The sequence below is a fragment of the Chiloscyllium plagiosum genome, unplaced genomic scaffold (assembly GCF_037043375.1).
Source record: "Chiloscyllium plagiosum isolate Xiang-an unplaced genomic scaffold, Cpla_swu_hap1 HiC_scaffold_5, whole genome shotgun sequence".
In the NCBI taxonomy this organism is placed as follows: Eukaryota; Metazoa; Chordata; class Chondrichthyes; order Orectolobiformes; family Hemiscylliidae; genus Chiloscyllium; species Chiloscyllium plagiosum.
In genome coordinates this window covers 14,868,633-14,892,228 of record NW_028270143.1, presented here as the reverse complement: position 1 = coordinate 14,892,228, position 23,596 = coordinate 14,868,633, and the positions used below count along the sequence as shown (strand labels likewise).

The 23,596-nt window shown below is 40.0% G+C and overlaps 1 protein-coding gene across 1 annotated transcript in view; it reads left to right on the top strand.

The window, feature by feature from the left end:
• adamts16 (ADAM metallopeptidase with thrombospondin type 1 motif, 16) overlaps positions 1-21,688 on the top strand; it is a 249,585-nt gene extending 227,897 nt beyond the window's left edge. Inside the window, exons 19-23 of the mRNA XM_087986819.1 lie at positions 2,210-2,414; positions 7,065-7,259; positions 11,207-11,431; positions 18,455-18,602; positions 20,356-21,688. Of these exons, the coding sequence (XP_087842945.1) occupies positions 2,210-2,414; positions 7,065-7,259; positions 11,207-11,431; positions 18,455-18,602; positions 20,356-20,471 (889 nt within the window). The 3' untranslated portion in view covers positions 20,472-21,688. The remainder of the gene's footprint in view (positions 1-2,209; positions 2,415-7,064; positions 7,260-11,206; positions 11,432-18,454; positions 18,603-20,355) is intronic.
• The last annotated feature ends 1,908 nt before the right edge of the window (positions 21,689-23,596 follow it).

Genomic DNA, 23,596 nt, shown 5'->3' with positions numbered 1-23,596 from the left:
GTTGGAGGCGCAAAGGCCAGGTAGAGTTAGTAGGGTTCAGGGGATTGGGTGGGTGACAGCAAGTGAGGAAAGGTGCTACAGATAGCAGTGAGAGTGAGATCATTAGCCTTGGTGTGAGTTGCGTACAGTCGTGGAGTTAGAGTAAGTTAGCAGAGGAATTGTTGGAACTTATCCTGGCAGAGTGAAGAAGGTCATAGATTTTCTTTCTACAATGCTGGGCATTCCTCAGAATGGTTGACACCATCCTGACCTGGATGGCACCCTCAACTAAGTTGGCACAGTTTGGTTTGGTGTCGTGACCTCTTCTGCTAGTCCTGGGAATAGAATCAGCCTTCCTTCCGCATAACCCTGTCCATCAGGACTGCCAGGTCGTTATCTGCAAAGGAGGGGGCCCCAACTTCCTGTTATCTTCCTTATTTGGGACAAATGTCAGGAACTATGCAGGGAACCTCTGCACTACCAACAACTGACTGTAAGCATAATGGCTTTTTAAATATGGCACCAGTGCCAGAAATCCCAGAATGTCCCTATAGTGGTGGGCACTTCCTCCAGTGATGAGTAGGAGAATAGGCCGAGCATCGGATGAACAGTGTGCCATGGGGTGTGGTGCATTGGCAGGTTTGAGACGATAACGTGAGAAAATTCACTGGGCTCTACAGAGAGAACATTACCACATCCCCAACACCATGAAACTTGATGAAAATGATATTCAGCCAATTTCTTGCATATACACTGAGGTGTTCTACACTGTTTCCAGCCTCTCAATGTTATATAGCTGAAAGGCTTCTGACAGTGGTCCTTCATCATTGTGCCTCTGTGACAACTTCCCCAAGCTTTACAGCACATTTTAAAATGCAGTCCTCGACCTTGGAATGTGCCAATTTGTAACAGCTACCTCAAGGGCAACTCTGTCCTGGAAAGCCAGAAATATTCAGGCACCAAAGAACATCATTCACCAAATCAATGATCTTCCAACTGTCATTGATGTTTATTTCTGTTGTGTTCCTCGGACCAGTCTGTACAGCATATTTGAGCTCCTCAGAATGAGCTTCAACAAAAACCACTGCATCTCTCTCCAGATCTGTATTTTTGCAAAGATCCATTCCTGAAGAGGAGAAAAAAGCAATCTCTTCTCCACCTCGAGGGCAGTATTTGGAGCATGATCATAATTTGACTAAATTAATGAAGTTGGCCTTAGTTTGGAATATCATTCACCTGTAGAATCTTGCAGGATGAAATTAGAAATGGCAGTGAAGAATTTAAGGTAAGTCATTTGCTGGTCTTTAACTGCATTGGGTTGCACCAATTAAAAAAACACACTAAGTAATGGAAACATAATGCTGGGGGTACACACATTACTGTTATACTAGTTACAGTGTTATACTACTTAAATAATAATGCAACTTTGCTTTAAATAAAACTTATCGGCAGAGAGCCTTCTCACTCGCCTCTCCACTGGCTACTCGGACATTGCAGTAGATCGCGGAATTTGAGGAAAAATTGACTCAAAATTCAATCAACTGTTGGATATTTTGTGTGGCCATTCAATTGAACAATACATATTTTCCATTGTGGTAAATAAATTTAAAAACTCTAATAATTGGACAGGATAGTACAGTAAACTTTGCAATATTTGAGGTATGCAATTTTTGCCGGTTTATCAAGAGTGCCAGTTCAAACAACGTTTGCTGTATTTTCTAATCACCTGTTCAGAGATATTAGTGCATACCTCTGGAACAGGTAGGTTTGGAGCCCAGGTCTTCTGACTCAGATTAGGGAACACTACTATTGCATCACAGTAGTCTTGATTTATTCAATTGTATTATTGTCAGATCTATTTGCAATCTCTCTGAAATCTTCCTGGCTTTTGAACTTCTTTAAAAAATTGGCACGAATGCTTCATTTTTTTTTGATATACAGGTAGAGCAAAATGATTGAAGAAAGATGAAATCTTCATTCTATCTTGAGTTCAGACTATTGCACCCGACAAAGACAAGCTGACTCTAAAGTGGGTTTGGAAAACAAGTCATTCAGATTTAATATTGTTTAATTTATTGTCTTATGTCCTTCATTCTGTTCAAAAGCAGCATTATGTGGGATCAAGTAATGTTCAGAACAGACATGACCTTGCATTCCAGGTTTCTGGTAACTGTCAGGTTTAATCCTCCACTTTAATATGAGCTTGTGAACTGTTCTGATATTTTCACAGCTGGGCTGTTGGTGACTGGGGAGAATGTAGCCAAGCGTGTGGAAGAGGTGAACAGCTAAGACAAGTCCGCTGCACTCGAAGAGTCGCTTACAATAAGCTAGAAGATGTGCATCATGCATTGTGTCCATATCCAATGCCAGTCCGAAAGCAAGCATGCAATATTCATAACTGTCCACCTGCATGGAGTGTGGGAGCTTGGTCTGAGGTACATGTCAAATTTACTGTAGGAATTATAATTCCGTTATAATCTTGTTTCAGCTATACCAACACTTAGCTGAGAGTCTTAATAGACCCAGGACCATGTTCAAACCTAAGACCTAGCCAATAACAGATCCCAATCAGATGGGGATTAATTTACCATGTAATTGGGGGATTAGTCAGTTACTGACCATGTACAGCAAATAAGCCTGGTGATGTCTATTGGTCATATGCTTCCTGATGCGCTGAATTGAATGATATCTGTAATCCCTCCCTTCTAATGCTGTTTATTCCATATATGGCAGTATTTTGTTGTATTGATCCTTTTTCAATTCAACATACTAGTATCCCTGATCTTGTAACACATCAGCTTAAATTTTGAGATAGAAAATAAGTAATGGAATATCACTCAGGCCATACTTGTACTATGATCATTCATACTAAATTAGAAGTGGCTACTGAAGAGATGAGCATGTGTGAGACACTTGACCTTACTTCCTAAAATTTAATGTAGTCTTCACTTTCCTATGCATATATTTGCAATCACTTTATGATTTTTTCTTTGTGACTGTATATATCAATTAGCTTCTCCTAAATACTTAATGAAAGAACAGCATTTAAAATCACCGGTTGTAGGATCTGTTGTTGCTGATCATACACGATTCCTGTTTTTGAAACAATACTTGGCCAAGATCTTCTGATATACTTTTTTTTGTTTTACATTCTATTGGAAACAGCACAGATTAATCCTAAACATTTTTGAATTATAAAATGACATATTAAATTTTAATTCTCACACAGTCAAATTGATTTGCGATGTGGTAGCTGATTAAGTTATCCACCATAAACATAGTAAAGAATTTATCAAGCTCAATTATCAGCTCATGCACTGGATATAAATTTGTTTTTGTAATTCACAAGTCATTGCTCTCAGATTAAAATCTCACATTTTAGAACAAATGTCAGCACTTTTGGTGCAGAATGTTGTGGAATTCAGTTCCATTAGAGGATAAGTTGGACAATCAAGCTCAGTGTTTCCTGACTGATAACAGGAAGATTGGTGAAAAAGATGTACTGACCTCTAGTGGCCAAATGTCTGATTTTTCTCCATCACATAATAATATAGTATATGGGCTGGCCATTCAGCCCATTGTTTATACATTGGCTCTTTTGGTAGAGCTATTTAATTAACTTCCACTCTGCTTCTTTCTCAAAACTATATTCTTTCCTTTCAACTCGTTATCCAATTCTCTTTTAAATGCTGCTGTTGATTTCTTCCACTACAGTTGGTGCATTGTGGGTCAGAAGTACATTAAAATGCTGCACTGAAATCAAGGTTTCCTACATCTCCTAACATGACTTGAAGAGTTTTTCTTTAGTTACCCTAACAAAGACTCTGAACTTTCTCTGCCATAAAAATGACATTGCTTTCTGCAGTCTCTTCGATAACTTAAGTCCCTCATCTTTCGTGACATCCTTGGAAATCTCTTCTGCACTTTCTCCAAGGTGTTCACATCCTTCCTCGTGTTATACTCAGAGTTGAGAAAAGCACTCCTGCAATGTCTTAGTCTGTGTTTTATAGAGATTTAGCGTGATGACTATGCTTTTGTAATCGTACCTGTATTAGTAAAGCTTCTCAAGCTGTCACCCTCAAAAATGTATCACAAGCATCCCTAAATGTACATCTTTCTGGACCCTTTCCAAAATTATAATATTTACTTTTCTTTTGTCAGAAGAATGATATCAAATATCACTTCATATTTCATCCCAAACTGAAAAACAACCATTCACAACTACCCTTTGTTTTCAGTCACTTAGCCAATTTTGATCCGTGCTGCTGTTCCTTTTATCCATGGCCTACAGGGAGTTTTGATGTGGAGCCTCATCAACCACCATTTGAATGTCCATATGCACAAATGTCATCTACATTGTCATTTCTTTAAAGAATTTTATCCAGTTAGTTAAAACTGATTTGCTTTTAACAAATTCTAACCAAATAGAATCTGAATTTGACCTTCGTACGATATTATCCCCCTTTAATTGCTACCACTTTTCCCTATCATTCCTAAATACTTTGTAGCCAGGAATGTTATGGATCCAATCCTCTCCTCTTTGAGCCAGGTTATTGTCACTATATCGTACACCTATGTGACAATTTATACATGCAGCTCACCAACATTAATTCTGTGCTTCATGAACTTATACATAATTATTCATATTCCACATTTGCACCCCCAGCTATTCTTTATTCTATTGCTGTTTGTCTCTTTAATTCCTTTGGGCACTTTCTGCCTTCTCACAAGTGTTTCATCCTGGCATCCTTCCATCTCCAAATTAGTTCAAATTCTCCCACACTGTACTAATTTACCTCCCTCCAAAGACATTGGTCCCAGTTCTGTTGAGATACAAGCTTTTGACCTTGAACAGGCCCCAGAACTAGTCTCAGTGCCCGTTTTCTGAAGCCCAACTTCCTGCACCAATTCTTCAGCCACTGTACTAGTTGCTCTATCCAACAATCTAGCACAAGGCTGTGTGTGAACAATCCTGATACTGGTATTGCTGACTTTAAAATCCTACTTTTTAAGTTCCTCCTCTCTCGTGAAACTCTGTTCAGGACTGCAACCCTATCCCTATATGATTTTTGTTTACCCCATAATGTCCATGAGTTCTTGCTGTTCCTTTTCATCTTCAAAATATTCACTAACCTTTCAGTGATAGAGTTTATCCTGAAACTAGGAAAGCAGTACATGAAGCTGAACTATCCCAAATGATGAAATGCCCGTCCTGTGCCTTCATCTTCAAAATATTCACTAACCTTTCAGTGATAGAGTTTATCCTGAAACTAGGAAAGCAGTACATGAAGCTGAACTATCCCAAATGATGAAATGCCCGTCCTGTGCCTTTCACAATCAAATCCTCAGTGGCTACTGCCTGACTATATTATGCAGTGCAGTCCCCAAGCAGTAATTGTCTCCACAGTATTTGTGGATATGCTGTATCCTGTGGCCCCTCCAAGCCTCATCATCCTCAATTGCATTCAACATTGAAAAACCACATTGTGATTGCCCAACTCCCAGGAGGTTGCTGCGTCATCGTATGGTCAACAACATATTCTCTTGAGCTCTCTGCAGTTGTGGGTGATTATGCAGTTCAGGAAATTCAGAGCCTTCCCTGTACCCTGCAATGATTCCAGCCACCCCTCAAACTCAGGAACCCTGAGCAGCTATAGACACTTCTCACACAAACACACACAAACAAACAGACATAGACACACACACACACACGTGAAGCACTGTGCTGTTCCCATGATAAGGAATTGAATGGCAATGCATTATTTATATTTACAGTTGATTTTGGCTTGAATCATTGAGCACCTCCTTCCCACACAGTCCAAATGATCTCTTCCACACTCCGACATGCCATATGGTTTGTTCCATCGATATATCCCTTTAACATATACCCTGGTACCAACACCTTGGCTGGACCTAGTCAGCCATAGCAGTTAACACCCTAAGTTAGGCACCAGTTACACCTCACTAACTATTAACTCTTGATTGCCACAAACTTGGAAGTTAATAGAGTTTTCAAGTAAGAAGAGTTTGAATGTCAAATTGATAAATTTGCTTTTATATCCCATTGCACAGTTTTCTGGGCATTAATTTGAGCCATTCTTCAAATGTCAGCATCTACACTTCATAGAATTAATAAGTAGCTTCATTAAGTTATTTTCATGTTATTGCTTAGACAACAGTCATTAAGTGTTAACTTTACTAGGAAGATTAGTCTTACAAGAGACAATTAACCCACAGTTCACTTGAGATGTGAATTATGATACTGTGATATTAAAATTGTTTTTTTTTCCCTTCTGTTATGGGAAAGCTTTGATATTGATTGGTTTACCCATTAGTCTAAAGTTGAACCAGGTTTCACTTGTTCGGCTGACCACAAACATCACAAGGGGATGGCATGGTGGCTCAGTGGTTAGCATTGCTGCCTCACAGTGCCAGTGACCCAGGTTCGATTCCAGCCTCAGGGGACTGTCTATGTTTGCATATTCTCCCCGTGTCTATGTGGGTTTCTTACGGGTGCTCCGGTTTCCTCCCATAGTCCAAAGATGAACAGTTTAGGTGAATTGGCCATGCTAAATTGTCCATAATTTTCAGGATGTGTAGGTTAGATGCATTAATCATGGGGTAAATATAGAGTAATGGGTTTGATACTCTTTGGAGGGTCAGTGTGGACTTGTTGAGCTGAAGGGTCTGTTTCCACACTGTAGAGGTTTTAAGATTCTAAGATCACCAGTATAGCCAGATAGTTTCTGTTTATCTCTACTGTTTCTCATTCCCAGAAAATGGGTTTTGCATTGAATGTATAAAATTAACCAGTGCAAATCTTTTGATATATAATTGACTTTAAAGAGTAGATGCTATCATTGTATCAAGAACACACATTCATTAAATCAACCGACAAAATTCATGATGGTGATGAGTAGTTTTTACAGTAGTGATGACTGAAGCAACTTCAAATTATTTTTAATAAAACATGATCAAGTTGACAATATAATGCAGGTTAATTGGAAAAAAATAGAATTTAAGCCAGAATAGTATGATACTTAAGCTGAAATAACCAGTTATTGTTCGTTATTGTTTGTCTGTAGTGTTCCCGAACATGTGGAAAAGGGTGGAAAAAGAGGACTGTTGTTTGCAAGAGTACAAATCCGACTCCCAGATCTCAGATCCTACATGGAAGTGCTTGCAAGGCCAAAGAAAAACCTAAAACCCAGGAAACCTGCTTGTTGAAACGCTGTCATAAACATCGCAAAATGCAGTGGTTTATATCCACATGGGCCGAGGTACAGTAACCAGTTTAGTTTTCAAAGTCAACAGGAATTTATCGATCAAATAATAACCGGAAATAACAGGTAACCAAAAATATTAAAGCAGAATCAATAAAACATGTAAGACCTCCAATGAATGGAATCTCTAATTGAAACAGTGATGTTGACAGGTCTTCCAACATCAGCAAGATCTCACATATTGGAAAATGATAGAAGTCATGCTACAATAATGCAGTATAGGTTAGCTATGCATGGCCCTGCTGACAAGTCAGGACCTCAAATTCTTTTGGCGATGAAAACCAACCCAGGACTTCATTGAAGTCAATGAATAGGAAAAAAGGATGTTGAATACCTACAGGCAATCTTGATTGCACATGTTTCTTCACATGCATTGCTAACACATTCACACATACAGACTGCAATTACATCAGGCTAATAGAGATCTCACCCACTGGACAGCATCATAAGACCATAAAGATATAGGGGTGGAAGTAAGGTCATTCGTCCCATCGAGTCCACTCCGCTGTGTAATCATGGCTGATGGGCATTTCAACTCCACTTACCTACACTCTTCCTATAGCGCTTAATCCCTTGCAAGATCAAGAATTTATCAATCTCTGCCTTGAAGACATTTAACATCCCAGCCTTCACTGCGCTCCATGGCAATGAATTCCACAGGCCCACCACTCTCTGGCTGAAGAAATATCTCCTCGTTTCTGTTCTAAATTGACCCCCTTTAATTCTAAGGCTGTGCCCATGGGTCATAGTCTTCCTGCCTAACGGAAACAACTTCCCAGCATCAACAGTTTCTACACCATGCATTATCTTTTAAGTTTCTATTCGATCGTCCCTCAACCTTCTAAACTCTAATGAATACAAACCCAGGAACCTCAGCCGTTCATCATATTGTTAGGCCTAGATTATCCATGTGAATCTCTGCTGGACACACTCCAGTGCCAGTATGTCCTTCCTGAGGTGTGGGGTTCAAAATTGGACACAGTATTCTAAATGAGGTCTAATTAAAGATTTTTAAAGTCTCAGAAGCACATCACTGCTTTTATATTCCAACCCTCTTGAGATAAACCACAACTTTACATTCACTTTCTTAATCACGGACTCAACCTACAAGTTAACCTTTAGAGAATCCTGGACTAGCACTCCAAAATCCTTTTGTACTTTAGCTTTATGAATCATCTCACTGTTTGGAAAATAGTCCAAGCCTGTATTCTTTTTCCCAAAGTGCAAGACCTCGCATTTGTTCATGTTGATTTCATCAGCCACTTCCTGGACCACTCTCCTAAACTGTCTAAATCTTTCTGCAGCCTCCCCACCTCCTCAGTACTACCTACCTGTCCACCTAACTTCATATCATCAGCAAACTTTGCCAGAATGTCCCTTCATCCAGATCATTAATATATAAAGTGAACAGCTGCGGCCCCAATATTGAACTCTGCAGGACACCATTTGTCACCGGCTGCCAATCCAAAAAAGAGCCTTTTATCCCAACTCTCTACCTTCTGTCAGACAGCCAATCCTCAATCCATGCCAGTAGCTCACCTCAAACACTATGGGCCCTCACCTTACATAACAGCCTCCCGTGAGGCACCTTATCAAAGGCCTTTTGGAAGTCTAGGTAGATAACATCCACTGGGTTTCCCTGGTCTAACCTACTTGTTACCTCTTCATCAATTCCATTGGGGAGAGGTGTGACAGGATCAAGTATTCTTCAGGCACTTAATTGGCCAACATCGGGTCCTGCTGGTGATGGAGGGCTCCAGTGGCAGAAGTCTCCCTGACGAGAGCTGCCAGTCAAAGACCAGGACCACCTCATCCTGACAGCTGGAGAGTGGCAGCTGGCATTATTGCACCCATTTGTAGCCCAGGTTACGAAAGGGACCACAGACTTCAGGACACTGATTTTGGAATGGGGAGGTCGCAGGATGAAGTGAGGGCCAGAACTGAGACACTGCACCTCTTCTTCCCCAACAGCAGATCACTAGATTGGGTTCAGATTAGATGATTGGAAGAGGCATCCCCTCCACCTACCAAGCTGATAGGTCGCAGGTTTGTCTGGGCAAGCTTTCAAGAATGTGAGACGTCTTTGAATTGAAGTGTGATGAGCTCAGGGATAATGTGTATCAACTAGTTCATCAATGAGACCTAGTGATATCTTGCTCATAGGATTCCTGCATCAACCGCTTCAACTCTATTTGGGGATTTTTTTTTCCCAGCACCCGAAGAGTAATTCTCTTGAGCCAAGCCACCATGATTGGCTGCATGAAACCAACCCATTAAGAACAAAATTCAAAAGAAATAGCACTACATTAGGAAAGCTTGTTTAATCATGAAGCTGATGAAGAAGCTATGAAATAAAAGCTTCAAGATAGGAGGTGGGAAATGAGATGCCCGGTTCATCAAGTGTGCTGATGTTCTTGTCCATTTCTCCAACAAATGTTCCAAGTGTGGGGCGTAGAAATGCTGGAAATTAGCAAAACAAAACCTTAACAAATCTGCATTTCTGAAAAAGAGTGTTATCTGCCAGAGGCATATGTGTAGATTACAGCTCACACGACCCCATAGATTTCTGTCAGTTTAGATTTAGACTTTGAGTGAATAAAGTTCAAACTGTTGTGTTGGAAGATCCTCAATAAATTATTATGCTATATTTTACCTTTACAGAAGCTGATTAACCTACTCTGCATTTCCAGTATTTTCCATTTTTAATAAAAACAAAACTGGGGAGGGGGGGGGGGTGAAATACAAATTTGTGGAGCGCTTAAGAAACAGTAGTGGATCAGTTTCCCATTAAAACACCTTGTTTTATTTTCCTTTCTATTGAACCTCATTGAAAATGGACAAGAGGCAGAGTGTATGACAGGTCGCTCTTTCACTGCTGTTTGCATTGCTGCCAAAGTTGAATTTTGCTGCGATGACATGATTCAGTCTCAAATTTGTTAACTTACCATTCCAGACCTCAGAATTTCAGTGGTTTAACAGAACCATTGAATACTTTAAGCAGAGAAGAAACCATTTCAACCATCAAGCCAGCAGTTTAGCTTGTATTGCCTGTATGTCTCCCATAAGCCTGCAGTTTTATTCTCTTTGGGTACTTATACGATTCTATTTTGAAAGCTACAACTGAATCATCTTCCACTATACTCTAGTCGTGCCTTCCAGATTTGAGCACACTTCTCCTCCAGTTGCCTGTGGTTCTTTTGTCATTAAAATCTCTATCGTCCAGTTCTTAACCCCTATGCCATTGTGAATTGTTTGTGTGTGTCTAGACCCATATGATGTCAGCAGCTCCATCACATCTCAGGTTCTAAGAAAAACAACCCTGGCCTCTCCAAAATGTTGATAAAAATTAAGTTCCTCATCCTTGGAACCACTTCTATGAAATCTCTTAAGATGAAGTGTCCAGAATTGGATACAAACCAGAACCTTCTGCAAGGTTCCAGTTGAGGCCAATCCAGTGGTTTATAGGGATTTACCGTAACTTTCTTGTTTTTATAATCTATGCTTCTACTTGCGAAGCAAAAGTCTGTTTGACTCTTTAACTGCTTTTTTTCAACCTGCCCTGCCACCTTCATTGATTTGTGTAAATATCTCTGTGCACTTTCTGTTCCTGCACCCACTTTAGAATTGTACCCTCAAAAGTATCACTTCACACTCTTCTGCATCAAGCTTGATCTGTCATTTGTCCAACTGTTCTACCAGCCTGTCATTATCCTCTTGAAATCTATCGCTATTCTCCTCACAGTTCACAAAACTTTCATGTTTTGTGGCATCTGTACATTTTGAAATTGTGCCCTGTATGCGTAAGTCCAGTGTATATTTTGCTGATTCTTTATAAATGCCTTTTAAAAATCCATATCCGCCACATTATGCACTGTGCTCATTAATTGCTTTTGTTATCTCATCAAAACTAAATGTCTTTTTGTTATTTTTGCAATGTTTTCCAGTGTTCTGTAACCTGTGGTAAAGGGATTCAGAAGAGACATTTAAAGTGTGCAAACAAAGAGAACTCTGGAAAATACAAAGAATTTGCTTACAAAAGATGTAATCACTTGCCAAGACCTAACTTGGAGCTGGAAAGAACATGCATTCTAAGTGCATGTCCAAAACCACCAAGTGAAAGAGGTTTCAGCAATGCACTAGCAAGCTGGTATGCCTCACCTTGGTCACAGGTAAGGGGATGTTGCAGCTACTCTATTTTTGCGTGGGTGTTCAGGATGCCTTCAACATTTGTTCAGCCCTTTCCAAAAAGGATTGTAGCCTCTATCAATTATTTCAGTACCATAATTCAGATTTCACTCTCATATTAGAATGCAGCGATTGGCAACTAAACCCAAATAAAATCATAGCAGCACCAGTAAATGTTCAGGTATGTATAATCAGGATCAACATTAAGACTGTAATCACACTGAACAAAAAGAACAAAATATCCATTTCTAGCTAACGGTCCATTGTTTATGCTGTCATGCTGTATTTGGGCTGATCAAATTCAGGGGTTAGTTCCATTTCTTGATCCGGAAGGCCCATTAGCTCACTATATTCAAATACATTGAGTACAATTCCAAATTGCTGGAGGACCAGTGAAGCGCTTTGTACATCATGGTTCCACTTACTCAGTGACATTCCATAGTGCCTAATCCCAAATACTAAAAAGTTGTTTCTTCCTGTAATGTTGCACTATTGCCCGGCAAATACCCTGCTGTAAAACTAAGATTAAGTTATGAATGTACCAGACTAAGACTTTTATGTGGGTTCAAGCAGACCTTCTCTGCACGTACGTCCACTTACCGAAATGCACACCAAATTTGTCTCCAATGTTTGACTTTTTAACAGAGAAGGCTGCATCACACTGCACTTTGCAAGGTTTAATGGAGAGCCTGAGGGCGCATAGGTGCAGATGCAGATCGCAGGCTGGCCTCCATTCTTCAACACAGCAGCCCAGTTCCAAACAAGAGTCAAAGACCTTCTAAACCACTCGTTCTCTGCATACCTCCATGCCATCTTCATGCTCTCCAAGTACAATCGATAGGATAATTCTCGTGAGCCATGCAATAGCAATGATAATTCTTGTAAAAATAAATATTTAGCAGTGTAATAAAACAATGAATTTGAAAAACATCATCACTGATGCTGGAAAGAACAAATAAAAACTGTAGTGTAAAAAGTGATTCATCCTTTAAGCAACTTGTAGACTTGCAGACAAAGAAAATTTCACCACCATATGTATATTATTTTATTACAGCCTCTTAAAAGTGTCATTGATTCTTGGATCAATAGACCACTTGCAGAGTTGAAGCCATCATAAGCTTTAAAATGCAGCCATGCATTCATGATGTTTACAGTTGGCAAAACAGAAGCTTACATTGCCTGAAACTGATAGAGCAAAATTGTGTTCCATTTCTATTTCAAAGCTAAGTGCCTGTCAATGGACAGTGTAGAAGATTATCTCAGAGTTCAATGCGGCCTTGATCAGATGGGTCACTGGACTGAGGAGTGGCAGATGGCTTAATTTAGATAAATGTTAGGTGTTGCATTTTGGTAAGGCAAACTTGTACAGCTAATGGTAGGGCCCTGGAGAGTATTGCTAAACAAAGGGACATAGGGGTGCAGGTGCATAGTTCCTTGGAAGTGGAGTCACAGGTATACAGGGTGGTGAAGAAGACATTTGGCACTTCGTTGGTCAGTGTATTGAGTTAGGATGTCATATTGTGGCTGTATAGGATATTGTTCAGGCCATTTTAGAATTTTATCTACAATTCTGGTCTCCTTGTTATAGGAAGGATGTTATTAAACTTGAGACAATACAAAAAATATTTACAAGGATGGTGCAGGGTTTGGAGGGTTTCAGCTATCGGGAGAGGCGGAATAGGTTGGGACTTTGTTTTCCCTGGAGCATTGGAGGCTGAGGGGTGACTTTGTAGAGGTTTATAAAATCATGAGGGGCATGGATAGGGTGACTAGCCAGAGCTGTTTTCCTCAGGTGGGGAAGTCCAAAACTCGAGGGCCTAGATGGTCCGAAGGGTCTGTTTCTCTGCACTGTGATTCCAAAGGTGGAGAGAAGCAGTTGATGAGGTTTCTTTGATTTCAATTTTCAAAGTAAGGCTTTTCTTTAACATCTTATCACATACGTGACAATGCATTTTTAATGAATTTTGACATGTATGACAAATGTAAAAGTACTATAATGCATGACAGTGCAGTTACACAATGCTGGTCAATATAATGATCAACCTACATTTATAGGTCAAATCACTTGATGAAGCTTGCATTAAAAACATTTACATCTTCCAACATAGCCTCTCATAGTGATATTTAAAGGTGTCAAAACATTTTACTTTTGTCTGAAAGAATATTCCTCAGTCCTCTGCAGACATGCCCCTATGGTCATGATGAGTCAAAAGAGACCTTTTAACAGCACACAGAAGCCCACACTTTCACAAGAAAGGGTAAGAGGAAATAGTTTCCCTGTGGCCGTCATAATGGGAATGCAAACTTAAGAATAGATGTGTGCATTTTATACTATGTATTCATGACCTATGGAAAGGCTACATAAAAATTATAAAAGATCAGGAAGGCTGAAGAAGATTACACCTCAGAGATGTGCAGCATTTTTCACCCTGATTCTAGCCCCTGTTGGAGTGAACATCTAGCACCAGGGCTTGCTTTCTATGGTTTTTGTGGATCCTTATATAATTTAGCAATGTGATGGAATACTCCCATTTACCTGGTTAGGTGCAACACCAACAATTCCTAAGAAGATTGACACCATCCAGGACAAAGCAGCCACTTTTTTTTTGCAAAGCTTCCAGAAAATCTATTCCCTCAACCACTAACACTCAGTGTGTAATATCAACAAGATGTACTACCAAAACTCAACAAGAATCTTTAGACAACATCTTCCTAACCCTTACCAGTACAATCGAGAAGGGCAAAGGCAGCAAATACATGGGAATGCCATCAGTTGCAATTTTCCCTTCAAGCCTCTCTCTATCCTGACTTGGAAATAAATCAATTTCTGAAATCTGGAGAATTAAACAAGACTGACTTCCAGAAAATGAAACCAGATGGATCCAACACAACATGCTTCTATGGATTACCCAAAATTCACATACCTGGAGCCTCCCTCCGACCCATAGTCGCGCTACCTGGAACACCAATGTACAGATTAGTGAAGGAACTACGCTAAAGACACTTAGTAGAAGACTCATGCCATTCCACTCACTCCACCCAAGAATTCCTGAACACCGTCAAAGACACCAAGATAGAAAAGGCTGAAATAAAGGTCTCCTTTGATGTAACAGCCCTGTTCACATCCATCAACATCAACCTGGCCAAAGAAACACTGACTAAACAAACCAAACACCACCAACTTCATCAGCAAGGACAGCATTGTCAAGCTAGTGGACCTATGCCTTACCACCCAGTTCACTTTCAATAATAAAACCTACAGACAAACCAACGGAACACCCATGGGATCTCCAATGTCAGGGCTCTTAGCAGAGGCAGTAATGCAGAGACTCAAATAAACAGCTTTGCCCGCCATCCAACCCAAACTTTGGTCCACTACATGGATGACACCTTTATCATCATTAAATGAAACAAATTAGAGGAAACCTTCAAGACCATAAATAATATTGTTACTAACCTAAAATTCACTGAAGAGGAGGAAAACAACAACAAACTGCCATTCCTAGATGTCACAGTAGAGGGAACAGCCAATAGGGAACTTCAAACCAGCTCTACAGGAAAACAACATCTATGGACCAAATACTGAACTACAGAAGCAATCATCCCAACACCCACCAACAAAGCTGCATTAGAACATTATTTCAATAAGCCACCACAAACTACAACACAGAGGAACTACAAACAGTAGAGGAAAATCACCTATACAGTGTATTCAAAAAGAACGAGTATCCAATGAACACAATCTGCGAATTTCTAGCAACAAATCTGAACAAGCAGACAAAACATGTCCAGAAACCCTAGCTGCTCTCCCCTTCATCAAAGACATCTCAGAAATGACTGCCAGACTACTCAGACCCCTTGGCATCATGTTAGCCCACAAACCCACCAACACACTAAAACAGCAGCTAATGAACTTAAAAGACCTGATATAGACAACAAGCAAAATGAACGTTATTTACAAAATACCTTGCAAGAACTGAAATAAACACTACATTGGACATACAGGCAGAAAACTAGCCTCAAGGATACATGAGCATCAACTAGCCACAAAAAGACATGACCCACTAGTATCCTTACATATAGATGGGGAATGACACCATTTCAATTGGGATGACACATCCACTCTAGGATAAACCAAACAGAGACACACACGAGAATTCCTAGAAGTTTTGCATTCCGACCAGAACTCCTATCAACAAACAAATTGACTTGGATCCCATTTAGCACATCCTGAGAATAAGAACAGGAAATGACATTACTACAGGAAATGACATCACCAACCCAAGGAAACCTAAACACGTAAACAGAAAGTGGGACATGACACCAGTGCTTCATTGCAGGGTTACTGATGTTACCTAGTATGGTGACAAAAACATCTGAAAATGAACCTTCCAGCTCAGTAAGCAAAATTGCACCCAGAACCTCAAACTGGGCTACAAATCTTCTCAAAAGCTTGAAGATTTAATATTCAAGGCAGAAAGGTCTTCAAGGAAGAGAAAAGGGAAAAAGGTGTGTCAGTATTGCTCAAAGAAACTATTCTACCACTGGAGAGAAATTATATAGTTAAGGTCAGAAATGATAAAATTTATAACTTGCCCAATGCCAATCTATCCATCACCCATAGGTCCTCCTATCAACATGCCATACTATGCCTGCCTACCCATTCCCATAGTCCCTCATACACCCTTTTCTTGCAGTCACACACATGACCATTTGTAGCTGCTATGCCAGCTGTGTACATTCAATGCCCTCAACCCTTTTCCCCTCTCTCTCCATGCAAATCATCTAACATCTACTGTGGCCAAGCCATGGGAAGCATGCAACTATAAAAGAGAGTTATTTATCTATTGTTGATGCATTAATGAAAAAAATGCTCTAATTGATATAAAACATATTCATACATTGAAATTCCTTCAAATTATCACTTAAAGAAACAAATATTTTCATTCTATAGGCAGTTAGAGCTGTTCCCTTAAATAGCATCCTGTTACGGAAATGTTTCGGAAATCAGTCTTGCTTTACAATCCTGTAATAATTTATGCCAACAGAACATACATTTTTTTTTATCACCACATTGAAATACCTTTTTTTTAAATCACTGGACACTCTGTTGGACAGTTTCTTGGCAGCTTTGAGCATTCCTTAACAGGTATTGCAGTCCCAATCAGTATTAAATAGAGAGAAGAGCTCAATCCAGAGATGAAATGAGAGTGACTTCCCTTGCCTTCAAAGCAATATTTGACTGACTGTGGCATCAAGCATCCTTAGCAAAGACAGAATCAATGTCATTCAGGGTGAAACTCTTCGCTGGTTTGAGTCATATCTTGCACAAAAGAAAACTGGCCATGGTTATTGATCAATCGTCTCAATTCCAGGATATCATTCCAGGATTTCCTCTGGATGGTTTCTTTCACTCAACTATCTCCAGTTGCGACATCAGTGACAACCTTTCCTTCATCGAGTTAGATGTAGGATGTTTTCTGATTAATGCATAATGCTCAGCACCATTCAGCGTTCTTCAGAAACTGAAGCAGCCATGGCCATGAACAGCAAAACTTGGATATGATCCAGGCTCGGGCTCACAATATTTGCCAGACACTGCTTGTCTTCAACAAGAGAGAATCCAACCGTTGCCCTTGACACACAATGGCTAACTCATCTCCGAACTCCCACCTATCAAAATCCTGCGGATTGCCATTGACCAGAAACTGAGCTGGACAGGTCAGAGTTAAGGAATTCTATAATGAGTAACTCGTCTCCTGTCTTTCCAGTTCCTGTCTGCATCTGCAAGTCACAAGTCAGGGATGTGATGGAATCTCCACATGCCTAGTGAGATGCAGCAACAGCACCACTTGAAAAGCTTGACACCATCAAGCACAAAGCAGCCTGATTGGCACCACATCCACTTCCCCTTGATGCATACTGGGGACTGTATGTACCATCAATAAGATATCTGACAGTAACTCACCAATGTTCCTATAACGGCACATTCCCAATCTGTGACATTTACCACTGAGAAGTACAAGGGCAGCTACTATGTGGGAACGTCATCCCCTAACAATTCTCCTCCAAGCCATATACCATCTTAATTGTACCTTGCACAGTTGATGGGTGAAATTCTTGAAACTGTCTTCCTAACAGCACTGTGGGTGTACTGATACCCCAAGGACCAAAAAAGATTCTAGAAGGCAGTTCACCACCACTTTCTCTCAACAGTTATGGATAGGTAATAAATGCTGGTCTAACAAACCATGCCCACATCCCATGACCAAATTAAAACAACGTATTAATGCACTTCTTCTGCACAAGCATGCCTACTTCCCACAATCCCAAAAGTTGCCTAACCTCCCAGCAAAGGTGTCTGGGGGACCAGATACAAAGAGGCATCTCACTGGTCTAGTTTCAAACTCTGGATTCCACATTCCAGGGACTCCAAAAGCTGCTTTAATGGAGGCTCTGTCTTGCATGCATGAATTACTCACAAACCCTGATTAATTTTCGAGCTCTAAACAGGCAGGTCCTGTTTATCTTCTGTCTTTGATAGATATTATTCCAGATCTGTAGATTTTAGTGTGAGCAGGTGGATTCGGTTTTGCTTAATAATTGTCAAAACTTTCAACATTAATAGATTTCGTACTCACAGGTGAGGACAATTTGTTCTTATATGAGAAATGTATTTACATCCTCTAAACACATTTATTTGGAGATTCATTAATAGCCCCTGCTGCCTGTTCTTTTCCAATGCAGAAGTACTATTCTTGGATAAATATTTTGAATATAGTTGTGATTTCTTTTTGAATAATAGTAGTTTGCTAACAGTGATTGTGAATAGTAAACTAAAGATTAATTCTGTTTTTAATTAGGTATTTTCCTTGCTGTTCATTTATTGTGGCGTGATTGCTTTAAGCTTGAAGTTTCAGTAGGTTATGTCAAACACTGTTGTGAATAAGCTCCACTTTCTGAGCTAAAATGTAGTCAGCAAATGATTTTAATTTTTAATATTTTAGTGCTCTGTTAGCTGTGGAGGAGGGGTGCGAGCCCGTGCAGTTCAGTGTCTTGCATACGGCCGACCTACCTCAGGGTGCCTACTGCATCAAAAACCTCTCGCTACAGAAGCTTGCAATACCAATTTCTGTCCTCTGCCTGAAAAGAAAGGTAAGAAGTGAATAACGTTTTGCACTAGTAAGCATTTTAATATCCTTTTCCTGTGGAAATGATGTGACAATTTTATCTACTAACATTTTGGAGGTATTCTTTAAAATATATCATTCTAATAGACCACTGTGTCAGCCTTTGAGTGTGGTAGGGCATTATGATTGACGACGTGATATTATGGGCTGGATTTTACATCCCCCCCACTCCTAGTAGTATGTTTGACTGTTGCAGGAGTAGGCGCTCACGGGATCCAAAAGGGCAGCTTGCCCACTGCCTGACCACCTGTCCCAGCTTCCACAATCATTGAGACGTCAGGTCACCACCAGCCAACGGAGACCCTTGAGTGCACAATTGTTTCCCATCTAATGGCCTCATCCAGGGAGAAATCGATGGAAGGTAGTCAGTGCGGCAGTTTTCTTGTCACGGGTTAGTGGCACAATAGACCGAGTGCCCTCCGTTAGCGCCGTAACAATTCAATGGTTCACACACACCCACCCCGCCACCCCACAGCTTCTCTTCCCCCCGCTGTCAACTGACCTTCCAAACACCAAACATCCTTGCCAGCTAGGAGCCCAGCAAGATCTGCATTCTATCACCTGAACCCCAACCCACTACTGAATGCATTGATCCCACAGACCTCTGCTTCTGAGGGGCAGAAACCCGACCTCCAGCCTATCAGTTGGTCATTGAGGTGTCTCTGGGGCAGCCCACTGTTCTCCCTACCAGGGCTTCTCCCGTTTTTTTTACCTGGGGCTGGGGCCAGGGAATCTAGCATCTCATAAAATTCAGCCCCATTCTTCCTCAAGGTAGCTGACCAGATAACTTATGCTGCATTATGGCCACATCATGAATGCAGGAACTCTGCTGGTGAACCAGTCACTGATCAAGTTTTTACAGCATTTTTATAATACTTTCAAGCTAACCTGTTTACATTTAGTAGAGGGGGTGGGAGGAATTGGTTGTACATGGAAGATTCTACAGTAGTTTCCTCACCCAGCTGCATCAACTGTGTTTTGCCCATCTCTCTACATCTGACTGTCAAGTATCTACAAAATGCTTTCCATGGAAATTATGTCTTGAACTCTTGGTCTGTTTCAATCAGCATGAATTCTTGAAATCTGACTAATTCAGCAGAACCTAACACTCTGTTGTATATTGGGTCTCGGAATATATTGCCTGGGTGAATCGCACTGTAATCAGCACCGGATCAGCGCGATTCAGAAAATCATGGTCTCCATTTAGCCTAACTGTGATAGTCACTGGAGGTCATGACCAAAAGTGTAAATATACTTGCCTGAAAGCTGATTCGGGAGGTGCAGGACAGTTTTTCTTTCTCTGATTGCACATTCAAAACAGGGCGAGTAATTGACCACTGCTCATCTGTGTTCTCAATTACTTCCCATCTCTCACTGTTCGTCATTATCTCTTACTTGGTCCTTTCCCCGTCCTGATTGCTACCTTGCCTTATGGTAGGTCTTCTATTGAACAGTGAAATTGACAAGGAAATTTATAAGAGGAAAGTAATGCAAGTATATTTTTGATGAAGGGGAAATGGGATATATAATCGTGTGCAGTGGTATAGCCACTGAAATGATTCCAGCTTAAGCTGTCATGATTCAATGCATTTTAGTTTCTTTCGAAAGGAAATTTACTATGCAAAGAAAATGGGAGAATTCGAGGGTGGAACAACAAATAACGTAAATGTATTATTTCTCTTTTCCCTGATGCTTCCATCCCGTGTCCAATTATGAAGATGTCTTTTGCAAAGATTATTTCAACTGGTGCTACCTGGTACCCCAGCATGGTGTTTGCGGTCATAAGTTCTACGGCCAGCAGTGTTGCAAGTCGTGCTCCACGTCAAATGTATAGAAGAACCAATAAACGAACAAAATGCATTAATTTCTTTATAAGGAAGCTGCACATTGTAATTTTGGTTGCATCTGATGATTGAAGAGGTAAAGACTAATCAGGTTCTGACTTGTACGTGAAACCTAGCAGCATTCCACCTGTCAATCAATGTGATAAAAGAGAGCTTTTCTTGCATATATTACTATCACCAGATCAGCAAAACCTTTGCAGCACTGCCCATATTTGAGTGTTTCGGTCCGCAAGCAACAATCAACAATGTACCTACAATACCATGTACTTAAGTGCAAGATTGAAAAATATACCAGTTTTTCAAAGGAGGTGTTATATGTTATTGACCTACACAATCTGGCTATGTGAACTGAACTGAGCAAAGATTTTGAAAACCAGAAGGCATTCAAAATACTGTGTAAACAAAAGTCGGGGGGGGGGTTGGGGAAAGTGTGGGAGAATCTGAATTGAACTTTCTCAACCCATTTATTTACCTCATTTAAATAAATTGATGACCATTAAATAAAACACACTGTGCTATATTTAAAACTACTGTAGCTATTTTGCCATTGTAGTGAACCCTATGACCCACTGTTTTCAAGAAACATTAGCCTTCAAGTGATTCAATGGTGCTTTTTGACTCCAGTAAGGGCATGTAACTGTTTATTATTAAATTATGCTCTCAAAACATATAGTCAAAACTGCAATAGCAGATACAAATGAACCATTTTGAGAAAGGAGATCATAATTACGTCAGAACGTAACAAAATTTGAAGGTGCTTTATTTATTTATCAAACTGGTCTTTTTAGCATTGGTAACCATCCTTACAGAAAATGAAGATCCCTTCTGTGCACTACTCTAATTGTCTCCATCTCCTTAATGGTATACACATTATTCGGTGTCATTTTAAACTATCATTCAATGTAATATTTTCACTTTGTTATTGTTGAGCTTCATGGTACCACTAAATTAACAATGGTGCTTTCAAGTACAACATTATTAGATTTTTTTAAGGAAGACGTTCTAATTTATTTACAAATATCTTGCAAATTTGTTCAAATGTTTGCCTTTTGCAAAAAAAAAATGCACAGTTTAAAATAATCAGAATTGTTGAAGTATCTTGGTTGGTTTAAACTTTATGCAATTCTGTGCAGTAATACTGTAAACATTTTTCACCCAGCTGTGAGAAAATATTTATGTTTTTATGGAGTTTTGTAATAAAATTTCATTGGAAATAACGTAATATCAGTTCTTTATTTATTTTATACCTTAGAAATTCTGGCTTAAAATACAAGACCATTTTGATTGTCATTACAGGAAATCCAGGATTTATAAATGTCCGATTTACAAATGCTCTTGATGATAATTCCAAACCATTGATATGGACTGATCAGTTGGGGACCAAATACTGCTCCGAACAGTACCGCATCGGTCACAGACTTCCGACCTCACAACGAACCATTTATTCCTACTCATAGAATCCCTACAGTGTGGAAGCAGACCAGTCAGCCCATCGAGTCCATACCGACCCTCAGAAGAGCATCACAACCAAACCCACACCCTAGCTATCCCTGTAACCTTGTATTTCCCATTGCTAATCCACCTCGCCTGCACATCCTTGAACACAATAGGCAGTTAGGATGGCCAATCCATCTAACCTGCACATTTTTGGACTGTGGGAGGAAACCAGAGAATCCAGGGGCAGCCCATGCAAACTCCACATAGACAGTTGTCCCAAGTTAGAATCGAACACAGTACCTGGTTCTGTGAGGCAGCAATGCTAACCACTGAGCCACCGTACTACCTCAGTCAAAGTAAATTTGGAATTATTTGAATGGAGATATCCTAGGCTGCTAGCACTCTGGGACCATCACACACTGCACTCACCATTCTCTCCTAAACCTTCTTTGTATTAGAGCACTCATCAAACACCCTTCACCTCAGTGGCCTGAGCTTAATGAGGCTGGGGCTCCCTTCACCAGCTGCTTGATTAAATTTGACTATACTGAGTGCATTGCTGTTAGAGAAACTGGAGATTTGGAGTTGGAGAAGTCCTGTATTGATTCTGCTATCTTTAAAAAAGGGCACTCATTGGAAGAGTCAAAAATCTAGAGAAATTAGGGAAAAGTTTTGTCTGATAATTGGGGGCTGCACACATTATTTTTCCTACTGTTATGCTGCGAATTTTCCAAAACCAGCACGGAGTTTAACTGCATGATCTATATTGATTTTGTACCACTTTCAAGAATTCACTATTGGCAACTTTGTTATTGGCCCTGTTCACTCATGGGATATAGAGCAAATTTCCATTGTATGTGTTTAGTTTTAGAGCTTTGTGACAAAACCGGAATTTCTTTCCCATTCCCTTGTGATGCATCAGCAAGTAACTAGGAGGCTGCAGTCCTTGTTCAGAAATTATTTCCACAATTTGTAAATTAGAGAATGATGATAAATGACCAAGTTGGAATGGTTTTGACTTGGAAACTGAGTAATGCATTGAGCCAATTGTAAGAGTTTCAAATCAGGAATTATGCAAATCCAAGGTAATGAATCGGAGATGCCGGTGTTGGATTGGGGTGTACAAAGTTAAAAATCACACAACACCAGGTTATAGTCCAACAGGTTTAATTGGAAGCACACTAGCTTTCGGAGCGACACTCCTTCATCAGGTGACACAATGAAGTTCACTTGTATTTGCTGTTGTTGGCATTGTGGACTTGAGGGGCACTATCAATGAAATATATAGTCAATACACGTTACCTTTAGCAGCTACTTAAAATGCATTTATTGTTAAAACAATCAAGGATTAGTATGATCCTTGTTGTGAAACTCTTTCAATTGTTCAAATCTGTTTGGCTTTCAAACCAAAGATGCCGTATAGTGATACCTGTCAATTATTTTTTTAGAGCTGATATTAATATATCAGGAAATATTTGCTTTTTTAAAATTTTACAACCTAGCAAACGTGTGTTAGGCGCAGCTGCCTAACTCATTACTCTGTTCTCCATCTGTCTCAGGAGATTTGGAATCCGATCAAGCCAAGAATTGGAAGTTAAGTTCTTGTTTTACTGACAACTGTTAGGAGCAACAGAGAGTTGATTTGTAGAAATCTCAATGTAGCAGAGTCCCTAGTGGA